The sequence below is a fragment of the Ranitomeya variabilis genome, chromosome 5, assembly GCF_051348905.1.
Source record: "Ranitomeya variabilis isolate aRanVar5 chromosome 5, aRanVar5.hap1, whole genome shotgun sequence".
Lineage (NCBI taxonomy): Eukaryota > Metazoa > Chordata > Amphibia > Anura > Dendrobatidae > Ranitomeya > Ranitomeya variabilis.
In genome coordinates, this window is record NC_135236.1 from 226120421 (window position 1) to 226135696 (window position 15276).

Below are 15276 nucleotides of genomic sequence, written 5' to 3' on the forward strand. Positions count from 1 at the left end.
TTTGGAGTCTAAGGGGTAACGTTTCTCCTTATGGAGAGTGACATACCAGCTGGCTTGTCAAGGTAAGGAGGCTTATTCGCCGTACAATGCTCCTCTGGGAATTTAAATATGCAAATTGCCTCTTCTGAGAAAAAGAGGACTTAACTCTATAGCCTGTTGGAAGTAGCGTGTGACTTGTAGGATTGCTACTTCCAACAGGTGGCGCTATAGAGTTAAGTCCTCTTTTTCTCAGAAGAGGCAATTTGCATATTTAGATTTTGGAGTGGATTCAAATTTTATTTTAATAAGCTTTCTATTGATTTTAATAGGAAAATATGGTCATAGTGCACATGGTGCATTTTTCCTTCCATGTGTTTTTTTTCATATAGAAAAAGAAGCAACATATCAATTCTTGGAACATTTCTGCTAAAGAAAACGATGCAAATTTGTCAACTGAATCATCTGAAAACACACAAACTGCATTAAAAACACATCAACATTATTATTTTAAACATTTTTCAGCCAGATAAATCTGCATGAAAAAACTCTGCTGAAATATGCACTATATCATTTTTTAATATTTAAAACGCATGGAGTACCTATTTTGAATAAAGAATATTTCATGACAAGAAGAATATATCTTTTTTAGCTTCTGCCTACTTAGTCAGCTAGAAGCATGAGAAAACTTCATAAGACATTATGCACACTCAGCCCGAAACATACAAGTTAATGTTTTCATCTTTCTTTTTTTTAGCCTGTAAAGTGCGAACATACTTCACAGAGCTGTACAAGGATTAACACTCAAATTAACTCACAGAGTAATTTACTTTTCCTAAGGTCACACACACACACCAATGGCAATTAACCTAATACTCTGATGTTGTCATGTGGAAGAAAACCCAGAAGAAACTCACCCAAATTCACATTGGGGAAGTGGCATGTAGGAAAAAGAATAATACTATGTTAGATTAAAAAGAATAATGATTCGGGGAGACATTGCATAAAAACAGAAATAGGCTTTAAACGTATACTACATCAATCAAGGACATTGTTAATTCCTGTGGGAACAGTACCGCTGGTAGTCTAGGCAGCCGGTAGGACTCATGGGAAGACAGTTGAATAGCGCTGCTCTGAGTGCTACATTAAAACATATAGAAAGGTTAATGTTATCCTAGAATTTAGCCTAAAAGCTTTCACTGCAGTTTTCATGCCATTTATTTCTCTAAATCCATTTTTCTACCAAGAGTTCACCCAGTACAATACATATATGTTTTGCTCCAAAGTAACAAATCATGATTTTCATAGTCTAAAATAGGCAGGAGAACATTTCAAGTTTCTAGTTGACCGCAAAGAAACATTTTGCAACAAAGGAGCCCATTCCACTCTGCTTCTTGAAAAGAAATGCAATCAGAGTTATTGTACGTTTTCTGCTAAACAATCAGCTGCTTGACAATTGTCTGCTCTGTGCAGTATGTAATCGTACATGTGGACATACTCGAGTTCTGTCCATTTGTAAGCTTTCTCCTGCTGGTAGATCATGGCCCCTGACTTGTATGGCTCGCTTTCTAATGGTGTTTTAAAGTTAGCTAAGCCCTCTTCTTTCAATCATTTTATTCCTTGGGAGTTAAGTGATACCCTTATGAGTGACAGCTGAACATTTCACTGGGCGTTATATAAATCCCTAGCAAGAAGTAACAGTTAAATGCTTCTAATTTATTTTTTTTGTGTATCCTTCTAGTATTGGACAGATTACTATTTACAGTGGAATGTGTCTGAATATCCTGGAGTGAAAAATGTTCGCTTTCCAGATGGACAAATTTGGAAGCCGGATATCCTTCTGTATAACAGGTATGTGTTTGCCTTGCACAAAAAGCTTTTTTCTCTAATTAACAACCAGAGATTACAATACATAATGGTGTAGTAACAGAATGAGCCGTCGTGACTGCTTCAGTATCACAATCGAGAAATAGCATATTATACAACAAATGAGATAATGCTTTCTCAGATAAATGTCTATGTAACATTGCTTAGGTACAATTAAAGTGTGTATTAGGGCAACCCATATGTATGGTGGTCATCACATTATTCTCAGGACCTTGGTAAAACATGAGGAGCTGGGGCAATGTTGTATGGAAACTAGTACAAAGATAACTGAAGTGTTTCCAATAGCAAGAAGCCCGATCCATTTTCTAGACTTTAGTTTCAATCTGACAGCTACCATCTCATCCCTTGCCAAAGGCAACAAGGTTGATATCATTTTTTATGCATGACCCTCAGTGACTTCCATTCATCTAGTTAGGGCTTTTGGAAGCCTTTGTCTCATGTACTTTACCATTATGACTCAGAGCCAGTACAAAATATACACTAGTCAAAAAAATAAAGGGAACACTAAAATCCCACATCCTAGATATCACTGAATGAAATATTCCAGTTGTAAATGTTTATTCACTACATAGTGAAATGTGTTGAGAACAATAAAACCTAAAAATTATCAACGTAAGTCACAACTAATATCCCACAGAGGTCTGGAGTTGGAATGATGCTCAAAATCAAAGTGGGAAATGAAGTTACAGGCTGATCCAACTTCAGTGGAAATGCCTCAAGACAAGGAAATGATGCTCAGTAGTGTGTGTGTGGCCTCCATGTGCCTGTATGACCTCCCTACAATACCTGAGCATGCTCCTGATGAGGCGGCGGATGGTCTCCTGAGGGATCTCCTCCAAGACCTGGACTAAAGCATCTGCCAACTCCTGGACAGTCTGTGGTGCAATGTGACATTAATGGATGGTGTGAGACATGATGTCCCAGATGTGTTCAATCGGATTCAGGTCTGGGGAACGGGCGGGCCAGTCCATAACTTCAATGCCTTCATCTTGCATGAATTGCTGACACACTCCAGCTACATGATGTCTGGCATTGTCCTGCATTAGGAGGAACCCAGGGCCAACCACACCAGCATATCGTCTCACAAGGGGTCTGAGGATCTCATCTCGGTACCTAATAGCAGTCAGGCTATCTCTAGCGAGCACATGGAGGGCTGTGCTGCCCTCCAAAGAAATGCCACCCCACACCATTACTGACCCACTGCCAAACCGGTCATGCTGAAGGATGTTGCAGGCAGCAGATCTCTCTCCACTGCTTCTCCAGGCTCTTTCACGTCTGTCACATGTGCTCAGTGTGAACCTGCTTTCATCTGTGAAGAGCACAGGGCGCCAGTGGCGAATTTTTGCAAATTTGCCAATTCTGTTGTTCTGTGGCAAATGCCAAGTGTCCTGCATGGTGTTGGGCTGTGAGCACAACCTCCATCTGTGGATGTCGGGCACTCAGACCATCCTCATGGAGTCAGTTTCTAACGTTTGTGCAGACACATGCACATTTGTGGCCTGCTGGAGGTAATTTTGCAGGGCTCTGACAGTGCTCCTCCTGTTCCTCCTTGCACAAAGGCTGAAGTAGCGTCCTCTTGCTGGGTTGTTGCTGTCCTATGGCCCCCTCCATGTCTCCTGATGTACTGGCCTGTCTCCTGGTAGCACCTCCCACCTCTGGACACTATGCTGACAGACACAGCAAACCTTCTTGCCACAGCTCGCATTGATGTGCCATCCTGCATGAGCTGCACTACCTGAGCCACTTGTGTGGGTTGTAGAGTCTCATGCTACCACAAGTGTGAAAGAACAACCAGCATTCAAAAGTGACCAAAACATCAGCCAGAAAGCATTGGTACTGAGATGTGGTCTGTGGTCCCCACCTGCAGAACCACTCCTTGATTGAGTGTGTCTTGATAATTGCCAATAATTTCCATCTGTTGTCTATTCCATTTGCACAACAGCATGTGAAATTGATTGTCAAACTGTGTTGCTTCCTAAGTGGACAGTTTGATTTCACAGAAGTTTGATTTACTTGGAGTTATATTCTGTTGTTTAAGTGTTCCCTTTATTTTTTTGAACAGTGTATATGAAATACAGCCTCGCACTCATCTGCATTTAAAACATCGCTCCAATGTTGATCTAGAAAAGTAGGACTAGTGTCATGCGAGTACAATGAGATCTTTCTCATATACCGTAGCATGCGCAGGACATCAGTATGATATGCGTATGCAATGTGTTTTTTTTCTCTGTACCTATTAATCTACAATTATTTACAGGACCATTTACAGTTTTATATGCTGCAGAATGGTGATATATCTGTAAAAATCTTACAGCATCTGTTGTTTTTCTCTCACCCATTTGCTTTCACTGGTGAGTCTCATCCGATATACTCGGCCACTCGCAGCATGCTGTGATCTTTTTCTCATCCAGATCCTAGCTGAGAAAAAAACGCAGATGAGCACTAAATCGATGAATGACATTTTTTATCAGATTGCACTTGTCTAATTTATACACAGATGAGTATGAGCCCTTAAAGCAGGGGTGGGGAACCTTTTTCCAGCCGGGGCCATTTGGAAATTTCTACCATCATCCAGGGGCCACATAAAAATGATCACCTTCAAAATTACCTCGGTATATTTAGTCAAACAATTAATTTTGGTAACTCACGCTTAATGTGACAGCTGGAGCTGCTTCTCTTTGGTGCAGCTGTGATGTTAGGTGATGCTGATTATGTTGCTTCTCACAGCTGCTTTTCCAGGGGTGGCATGAAGATCAGAGGGGGCACAAAGATCAAAGGAGGGCACATAGCTGGAGGGGACAGAGATTACAAGGGGCACAGATCACATGGGAGCCCAAATATCACAGGGGGTACATAGCAGGGGGCACAGGGATCACAGGGGGAACATAGATCACCGTGGAGCACATAGATCACAGGGGGGCACAAAGCTGGGAGCAACAGAGATCACAGGGATCCACATAGCTGTTGGCACAGAGATCACAGGGGGCATATAGATGGAGGTCACAGAAATTACAGGGGGCATATAGCTGGAGAGCACAAAAATAACAGGGGGGCTCAAAGATCAAAGGAGGGCACATACCTGGGGGGGGCACAGAAATCATGGAGGGGCACAGAGATCACAGAGGGCATATAGCTGGAGGGTCAGAGAGATCACAGGGGGAACAGAGATCACAGGGGGACACATAGCTGGGGGGCACAGAGATCACTGGTGGCATATAGCTGGAGGGCACAGAAATCACAGGGGGCATATAGCTGTGGGGAGCAGAGAGATCACAGGGGAAACAGAGATCACTGGGGGCACAGAAATCACAGGGGTCACATAGCTGGGGGCACAGGGATCACAGGAGGGGCACAGATGACATGGGGGCACATAGCTGGGAGGCACAGAGATCAAAGGGGCTTATAGTTGGGGAGCAAAGAGATCATATTGGGGCACATAGCGGGAGACAGAGAGACCACAGGGGGCACATAGCTGGGGGCACAGGTATCACAGGGGGGCACAGAGATGACATGGGGGCACATAGCTGGGAGGCACAGAGATCTCAGGAGAATTATAGTTGGGGAAGCATAGAAATCATATTGGGGCACATAGTGGGGGGCACAGAAATCACAGGGGGCACATAGCTGAGGGGCACAGGGATCAAAGAAGGGGCACAGAGATGACATTGGGGCACATAGCTGGGAGGCACAGAGATCACAGAGGTCTTATAGTTGGAGGAGCAAAGAGATCATATTGGGGCACATAGCAGGGGGCACAGAGATCACAGTGGGCACATAGCTGAGGGACACAGATCACCTGCAGACACAGAGCTGCCAGCACAGAGATCGCTCTGGACTCTCTGGCAGCAGCCCCTCTTCCGGACCAGGACAGGAGAGCATTTGGCGCTAACCCCGCCCATCCCATCACTAACTCTGCCTACCCCAATAACATCATTTATGTGCAGGGCAGGCAGCGTTCTGTGATGAACGCTGCTTGCCGTGCACTTGGAGTTAAAGGGCTGGCAGGATGCGGCTGCCGCCCGGACATTGCGGACTTCAGGGACCTTCCCACGGGCCGCATGAAAACCCACCGTGGGCCACGGGCCAGAGGTTTCCCACCCCTGCCTTAAAGGGAATCTGTCATCAGGCATTTGCTATCCATTTTAAGAGCAGCAAGATGTATGATCAGATACCCTTATTTCAACAATGGCTAAGTAAGTAAGTAAGCATGGCTTACTTCGCTGTGTGTTGTATTTTTCATAAATCACTGGTTTATCTGCTGTAGAGCTCTCTGAATGCTGAGCTCTGTATAATCCCGTCCACACCACTGATTGGCAGCTTTCTGTGCATTTTATGAATAGGCAGAAAGCTGTCATTCAGTTGTGAGGGCCAAGTTATGTAGAGCTCATGACTCTGGGGGACTACCTGTCAACAAGTTTCCTAGTCCACTAGTGATAATCTTCTGCTGATAGAACAGTGATTTTATCAAAACTGCAGCAAACATCCTAGTGAAACATCACAGTATCAAATTGTCTGTCTCTACAATATGATGCTCTCAGACTAGGTGACAAGCAAAATCCTGGTAATATATTCCCTTTAACCCCTTCCCGACATGTGACGTAATAGTACGTCACATGTCGGGACCCCCGCTTTGATGTGCGCTCCGGCGGTGAGCGCACATCAAAGTCGCGACATGTCAGCTGTTTTTTACAGCTGACATGTGCGCGCAATAGCGGCGGGTGAAATCGCGATCACCCGCCGCTATTAACTAGTTAAATGCCGCTGTCAAACTCAGACAGCGGCATTTAACTACCGCATCCGGCCGTGCGGCCGGATATGAGCGCATCGCCGACCCCTGTCACATGATCGGGGGTCGGCGATGCTCCTCCATTGTAACCATAGAGGTCCTGGAGACCTCTATGGTTACTGATCGCCGGTGGCTGTGAGCGCCCCCCTGTGGTCGGCGCTCACAGCACACCTGCATTTTAGCTACATAACAGCGATCTGATGATCGCTGTTATGTAGCAGAGCCGATCGGGCTGTGCCTGCTTCTAGCCTCCCATGGAGGCTATAGAAGCATGGTAAAAGTAAAAAAAAAAAGTAAAAAAAAATGTGAAAAAAATAAAAAAAATATAAAAGTTTAAATCACCCCCCTTTCGCCCCAATCAAAATAAATCAATAAAAAAAAAGCCCAACCTACACATATTTGGTATCGCCGTGTTCAGAATCGCCCGATCTATCAATAAAAAAAAAGCATTAACCTGATCGCTAAACGGCGTAATGAAAAAAAAAATCGAAACGCCAGATTTAAGTTTTTTTGGTCGCCACGACATTGCATTAAAATGCAATAACGGGCGATCAAAAGAACGTATCTGCACCGAAATGCTATCATTAAAAATGCCAGCTCGGCACGCAAAAAATAAGCCCTCACCCGACCCCAGATCACGAAAAATGGAGACGCTACGGGTATCGGAAAATGGCGCAATTTTATTTATTTATTTTTTTGCAAAGTTTGGAATTTTTTTTCACCACTTAGGTAAAAAAGAACCTAGTCATGTTAGGTGTCTATGAACTCGTACTGACCTGGAGAATCATAATGGCAGGTCAGTTTTAGCATTTAGTGAACCTAGCAAAATAGGCAAGCAAAAAACAAGTGTGGGATTGCACTTTTTTTGCAATTTCACTGCACTTGGAATTTTTTTCCCGTTTTCTAGTACACGACATGGTAAAACCAATGATGTCGTTCAAAAGTACAACTCGTCCCGCAAAAAATAAGCCCTCACATGGCCAAATTGACAGAAAAATAAAAAAGTTATGGCTCTGGGAAGGAGGGGAGCGAAAAACGAAAACGGAAAAACGGAAAAAGCTCCCACACCAGCGTGTTTTTTTTGAACTGCTTGTGTGGTGCTTTAAATGTAATTCCCCTTCCCCCTGTCTCATACTTACGTATCCTTTTCCAACATCGCTGGCATCGGTCACTGGTGAAAAGTGACCTGCCGATTGCTCCAGTGTTTCATAGAGCGCATTAAAGGTCACTTTTCAATGCATCTTTATGAAAGCATTGCTATGGCTCTTTTAGAGTTGCATTGATCCCTTCTGTCCATAAAATGGCTGCTGATAGTGGAGAATGTGACTAGAACAATCCGTCAGTCTCCTCTAATAGAAAAGCAACTTTTCCACAGTACACCAGTTTAACCACAGTATTGCAATAAATATTTGAGAGATAAGCAAAACCCACTATGGGTTCAAGAATCCAATCAACCTAAGTAGGGGGAAGTAGGATCAGATATAAATAAAATAAAGCTTTTAATATTCAAGATTAAAATATGGGTAGCCAATACCTCAAAAGAAAATATACATACATTAAAGTGATAAAGTGAACCAGTGTGCAATTAAAAAAATAATTGGATCTTACCATTAGAAGTTTTCGATTGGCAAAAACATCACACAGGAGGGAGAAAATTGAAATAAAGTCAGACAGGTAAAACTACATTCCCTGTCATGCCCAATACAATATCTCCCATTCTTGGACCAAGTGTGACCTACCTCTCTAAAAATGTCCTTGTACAAACCCTCCCAGAGACATATTTAAAGGGATAGGTCACTGTCTTATAGCGGCCTCTCCATTACTAACCTCTGGACTTGATGTCACCTGGCAATACAAAGGTGACATGAACCCCTAACTATCACCCCACTTGCCACCGCACCAAGGCAAGTGGGAAGAGAGTGGCTAAATGCCAGAATTGGAGCATCTTATGGAAGCGCCTTTTCTGGGGCGACTGAAAGCTGATTTTTTTAGTCTGGGAGGGACCAATATCCATGGCCTCTTCCAAGGCTATTAATATCAGCCCACAACTGTCTGCCTAGTCTTTGCTGGTTATTAAATATTAAATAATATTATTAATAATATAACATATTCTTAAATATAGGGGGATTCCACGTCATGTTTTTTTTGGGGGGCCTACATTTTAATAACCAGGAAAGGCTAAGTATACAGCTGTGAACTGATGTTAATAGCCTGGGAAGCACCATGGGTATTACCCCCTTCCCAGGCTATAAACATCTGCCCCCAGCTGTCTTCTTTCCCTCGGCTGGTTATTAAAATTTTTTAGAAAATAATTTAGTAAGTAATTAAATACATGTACAGTAAGCTGCACAAGCACTGTACTATTTATATCTGTCACTGACATCTTTATATCTATCTATTCTATGTGTATATAACTATTCTAATCTGTTGGGTCACACTGTGATTTTACTGTATGCAGCAGATTAATTATCGGCTTTTCAAATGACATGGGTGTGTAAACATCGGACGGTGTTGTGAATTCGGTTTGTGGGCTCCCCCGGTGGTCTGTTATGGTAGTGTCTCTTATGTGCCTTCCTCCATCTCTGATTACCTGTCGCCACCCTCTTGGGGAGTTTCCTATTTAAGGCTGCTTGGCTGTTAGTCACATGCCGGCCAGCAATGTGCTAGTAGCATTCTGTTGCATTCACCTGCCTCAAGTTCCAGTTCAGCTAAGTTGAATTTTGTTTCTTGTTTTGCTATTTTTGTCCAGCTATCTGCAATGTGACTCTTCAGTGCTGGAAGCTCTTGTGGACAGAAAATTACTACTCCAGTGGCATGAGTTGTCACTGGAGTTTAAAGTAATTTCTGGATGGTGTTTTTGAATAGTGATTTTTAGGTCGACCGTGAAGTAACTCTTTCCTGTCCTTCTGCTATCTAGTAAGCGGACCTCACTGTGCTAAATCTGCTGTTCATCCTACGTATGTCATTTCCTCTGAACTCACCGTCAATATCTGTGGGGGCCTACTATCATCTTTTGGGGTTCCTCACTGGAGGTAAGGCAGGCCTGTATATTCCTCTTATAGGGGTAGTTAGATCTCCGGCTGGCGCGTGGTGTCTAGGGCATCGTAGGTACATCCCCCGGCTACTGTAAGTGTTGGGTCAGGTTCAGGTCACGGTCGACCTTAGTTTCCATCACCCGAGAGCTAGTCCGTTTTGTATTTTTTTCCCATGGTCATTGGGGTAACCATAACAGGACGGCACTTGCATGGTTCAAGTGCCGTGCAATTTTTTTTAATCACATCCATTGACTTGGATTGGCGAGTCTCGTCCGATATAGGAGGACAATTATAGCCTGCTGTGATTTTTTTTCTCATCCCGATCTGAGCTGAGAAGAAAAATCACAGATGAGCAGGAACTCCTAGAATAACATTGGTCACAGTGCAATTCAATTTTTTATTGGTATTCACTCGTCCGTATTTCTCACATATAAGTATAAGTTCTAATAGCTGCGGAAGGAGCTGAGCTCCACCCCTAGCTGGTAACCTGTTAAATATCGGTGTCAATCTCTTTCAACAGCATTTAATTTGCATGTAATTCCTCATACTCATCGGCGTGCCCATGAAATGATCGTGGAGTGCTGGTGGGTTGCCATGACAGCAGGGGGTCTGCTGAAGGCATCTGTACTTGTGATGACTATTCTCCTGTGAAAGACTGCATTTGGCTGACATTTATAAGAGACCATGATGTTCACTATACAGGGCAGTGTTGATGCACTGCTATGTATAGTTCAAATGAACAGATGGTCGCAGGTTCAAGTCCCTTTAGGAGAATATTAAATACTGTAAAAAGTGAAAAAAAGTTTATAAAAATTGAAATCACTCCCCTTTTGCTCCAGTAAAAATAAGCAATTAAAAAAAAACACATATTTGCTATCGCTGCGTTCATAAAAATCTGGTCTATCAAAATATAAAACAAATTAATATGATCGGTAAACAACATAATGAGAAACAAAAATCAAAACACTAGAATTGGTATAAAAATCAAAATTCCAAAATGAGATTGGTAAAAATGTCAGCTTAGTGTGCAAAAAAACAAGCCTTTATAGAGCCCCATATGTTAAAAATGGAAAACATTACCAATCTCGGAAAATAATGACACAAGCAATTTTTTTTTTACAAGTTTCCCAAGGTTTTTTTTTCCATCACTGAAATAAAAGAAAAAAGTCTACTATGTGCGCAATCATACTGACCTTGAAAGTCATATTACCAGGTCAGTTTTGCCGCAAAGTGAACATGGTAAACTGCTTTCCAGTGCATGAAATGAATGGTGTCATTCAAAAGAACAATTCATCCTGCAATATACAAGCTATGTGGATGGAGAAATAAAAAAGTTATGGCAGTTGGAAGAAGGGGAGGAAAAAATGGAAAGAAAAAGGCGGAAATTGATCGAGTTGTGAAGGCGTTAACCAACAGAGCCTAGATTGCTACTAAACAGAGATCTGCTTCCTGTATAACATCTTGACAGCAAGCAGCTGCTTTAGTGGATAATGCCATTTATATATTTAATAGATTTTTAGGATAAAGCCAATGGATATTAAATAGTGATGAGCGAATATACTCGTTACTCGAGATTTCCCGAGCACGCTCGGGTGTCCTCCGAGTATTTTTTAGTGTTCAGAGATTTAGTTTTCGTCACCTCAGCTGAATGATTTACAGCTATTAGCCAGGCTAAGTACATGTGGGGGTTGCTTGGTTGATAGGGAATCCCCACATGTAATCAGCCTGGCTAATAGCTGTAAATTATTCAGCTGCGGCGAAGACAACTAAAATTCCGAGCACTAAAAAATACTCGGAGGACCCCCGAGCGTGCTCGGGAAATCTCGAGTAACTACATAGTTACATAGTTATTAAGGTTGAAGGAAGACTTTAAGTCCATCTAGTTCAACCCATAGCCTAACCTAACATGCCCTAACATGTTGATCCAGAGGAAGGCAAAAAAAAACCCATGTGGCAAAGAGTAAGCTCCACCTTGGGGAAAAAAATTCCTTCCCGACTCCACATACGGCAGTCAGACTAGTTCCCTGGATCAACGCCCTATCAAGGAATCTAGTGTATATACCCTGTAACATTATACTTTTCAAGAAAGTTATCCAGTCCCCTCTTAAATTTAAGTAATGAATCACTCATTACAACATCATACGGCAGAGAGTTCCATAGTCTCACTGCTCTTACAGTAAAGAATCTGCGTCTGTTATTATGCTTAAACCTTTTTTCCTCCAGACGTAGAGGATGCCCCCTTGTCCCTGTCTCAGGTCTACGATTAAAAAGATCATCAGAAAGGTCTTTGTACTGTCCCCTCATATATTTATACATTAAAATAAGATCACCCCTTAGTCTTCGTTTTTTCAAACTAAATAGCCCCAAGTGTAATAACCTATCTTGGTATTGCAGACCCCCCCAGTCCTCTAATAACCTTGGTCGCTCTTCTCTGCACCCGCTCCAGTTCAGCTATGTCTTTCTTATACACCGGAGACCAGAACTGTGCACAGTATTCTAAGTGTGGTCGCACTAGTGACTTGTATAGAGGTAAAACTAGTATATTCGCTCATCACTAAGATTGAACTTAGGGTCTTCTAGATACTGTCTATGGCCATAAATGTACAGCAGTACCATAAACAAATGGTCAGATTTCCATACAAAGGTAAACTATAGAGGAAACAGGATCCAATACGTGCCTCAAAAGCTTTTTTGACAAACAAACTTGTTCCAGTAGATCAAGTGGAATTATTTTATCCAAAACGACAACAAATTTGTACGCCATTCTGGCATATAGAGGATGACCACAGTATGGTATTGGCACTGCTATGTGTTTACCGGGTATTATATGTAGCATTGTATTTTCAGGTCTTGGTAAGCCACTTTCATTACTGCAAGTTTCCATGCTGCAGCAGAACAGTAGTTTTCACTTAGATGCTAACACGATAAGGGAGAATGATGATGAAAATATACAGTCTATCAGTCAGAAGGTAAATGCCCATCTTCATAATAGTCTTTGTGAATAGTCACATTCACTGAGTCCTGATATCATGCTCGGGGAGTTCTCTATGTTTAGTAATAGGTTTGTGATTGAACCTTTAAATGGCTGGCTTCTCGAGCAGCAAACTGGTTATTTCTCTTCCGATCGGCTCAGCGATATGGATGGATCTATTTTATGCACAAGTAGTTCCTTTCCAATCTTTGAAATTTAATCCAGGTTTCTTGGAGCCAAACGACCAACTCTTGCTCTAAATTGAAAACTTTCAGAAGTGCATGATACATAGAGGAGCAAATAGACCTGGTAAATATTTGCTTCTTACAAAACCTGCCGAGCCCAGTACTTTAGTTGCAGATTCCCGTAGCTCGCTGCAGGAGAACACAACGTAGAGAATATTTGCTTCTGGATTGCTTCCTCTATCTCTACCAAGCTCACAGTAATTGCTTTCCCCACGTGCAGGGTATGAAAGAGACTAGAATGTATTGCATCGTTTTAATATGCCAAGGATATTTAACATATAAATTACAGCGCCCAAGAATAGTCTTGGACGTCAGAAAGTGTCATCATATTTTTATTCAAAATTAATACATTGAATATATACTTCGGTGGTAAATATGTTTCCTCATAAATTCCTATTTTAGTAACTGGCAGGAACTATCTGCTGTAATATCATAACAGCAATGTTGGTTACAGCTGAATATTATGTGCTTATTCTTCGTAAATAGATTTGAAAGGAAACACTTCAATGATAAAAATATCACCAGCATTATTAGCATTACGTCATATTATTGTCACCTCCTTTTTGTGCTCTAGTTATTGGGTAGAAAGCACATGAAAAACATTACCAAATCTACATTTTAATTTTATTTTTTTTTCACTTTTGTTTTCTATCCCCGCCCTCCACAAGCCATAACTTTTTTATTTTTCCATTTACGCATAAAGGCTTAAAGGGGTTTTAAAGTACTTTAGGGTTTTTTTTTGCTAAGGGACTATGAACTTATTGGCAAGTAGTTGCTAACTAAGTGCCTGCAACAATGTGTTCCAGCTGAAGTGATGATTCTCTTGCTTCCGATGACATCACATCAAGACAGCAGCTTTTTCACTTCCAGTCTGCTGTGTCAACTGGGCATCAACGGTCGAAGTCATTCTGATTGACAGTCTGCTCCCCGCAGTAAGGCTGCGGGGAGCTGACTAGCCGACTGTCAATTATCATGATATTGGCAGCAAAGCCTTATTGACAGAGCAGAACATAAGAGAAGGACCTGCACTGTTGACATGATGTCACTGGAAGCAGGAGAATCACTGACAAGAGTGGTTCGTGACTGCACTGAGCTGGAAGAGTTCGGGGCAGAGCAGAACAGTCTGGCCTTATAACCAAAAAATCCCAACATCACGGATAACCCCTTAAATGACAACAAATAAGTGAACAATGTAACCTCATTTAAGGAAATAATTTCATTTTTAGGTTTTTATTGTGCAGTAATAATTACATGTCAACATTTCTCTGTAGGTTTGTCTGATTAAGGTAATATCAAATTTATAGTTTTTATGTTTACTAGATTTAAAAAAAGGTTGCATTCACTGAGTCATAGTCTCCTGGAGTGGAGGAAAAATAGAAAAGAGCCCCAGTGCTAGAACAGTATATGGGCCTTGTGCAGCGCAATCACTAATCACACTGCACAATACCACCTCTTTTGGCAGTAGAAGTGGCCCCTTACTTCTTGAGGCACTGCACAGGTTGCATCAATGGTTTGTCTGCCTCTGATATCATATATATCGATAGTTATCTATCTATATTTTTTAAAATAAAAATCTGTCTTGTGCTACAACATTTTTAACCCCATAAAGTTTTATTTGTCCATGGATGGAGCTATTTGAGGTATTTTGTGAGATGAGCTGTAGTTTTTATTGGTACTATTCTAGGTACATATACTGTAGCTTCTGATTTGCTTCCTTACATTTCTCTTAATTTTATAGTGACAGAAAGAGATGAGAATGTGTTTGGCAAATCACATACTTATGGTCACGTGAGAACTACTTGAACTGCCTGGTAAACCCAAACCCGATTATTACACTCAAGCTGCACTGCTGGCTAAAAATGTGCACTGGGTGGAAAATCCCTTTAGGGCTCACTCACACTGGCGTAATACATGGCTGAGTGGTATCCAAGTGGTATCCAATTTATCAGATAGCACTCGGAACAATGTTACACTATGGGGCAGTGCAGATCTGTTTTTTTCTAAAGACCAAATTGGTCTATGGAAAAAAAATCTTAGCATGCTGCGAGTGGCTCCGCAATTCAGATCACGCTCAACCATACGAGTCTATGGGTGCGTGCAAAAGATTGGACTGCACTCGGATGTCATTCGAGTCCATTCTGATTTACACAGACATAAGCAATGCAGAAAATTAGTTCTCCATCTTCTCCGCATCTGTGATACGATTCTCTCATGCCAGAGAATCAAATAACAGAAAACACACTCTGCTCAGACTCAGATCAGAGTTTCAAAAGAGTGTTATTAGCATAGTCAATCCCATTCTCTGATGAGGGAGCACTTAATGGTATAACCACATAAAGAAAAATTTAAAGGAATTGTCCAGTCAGGAGATACTAA

At 41.8% G+C, this 15276-nt stretch overlaps 1 protein-coding gene across 1 annotated transcript in view; it reads left to right on the forward strand.

Moving 5' to 3' along the window:
• Positions 1-15276, forward strand: part of CHRNA7 (cholinergic receptor nicotinic alpha 7 subunit) — a 510896-nt gene that overhangs the window by 322605 nt on the left and 173015 nt on the right. Inside the window, exon 4 of the mRNA XM_077263866.1 lies at positions 1718-1827. Coding sequence (XP_077119981.1) covers positions 1718-1827 — 110 coding nt within the window. The remainder of the gene's footprint in view (positions 1-1717; positions 1828-15276) is intronic.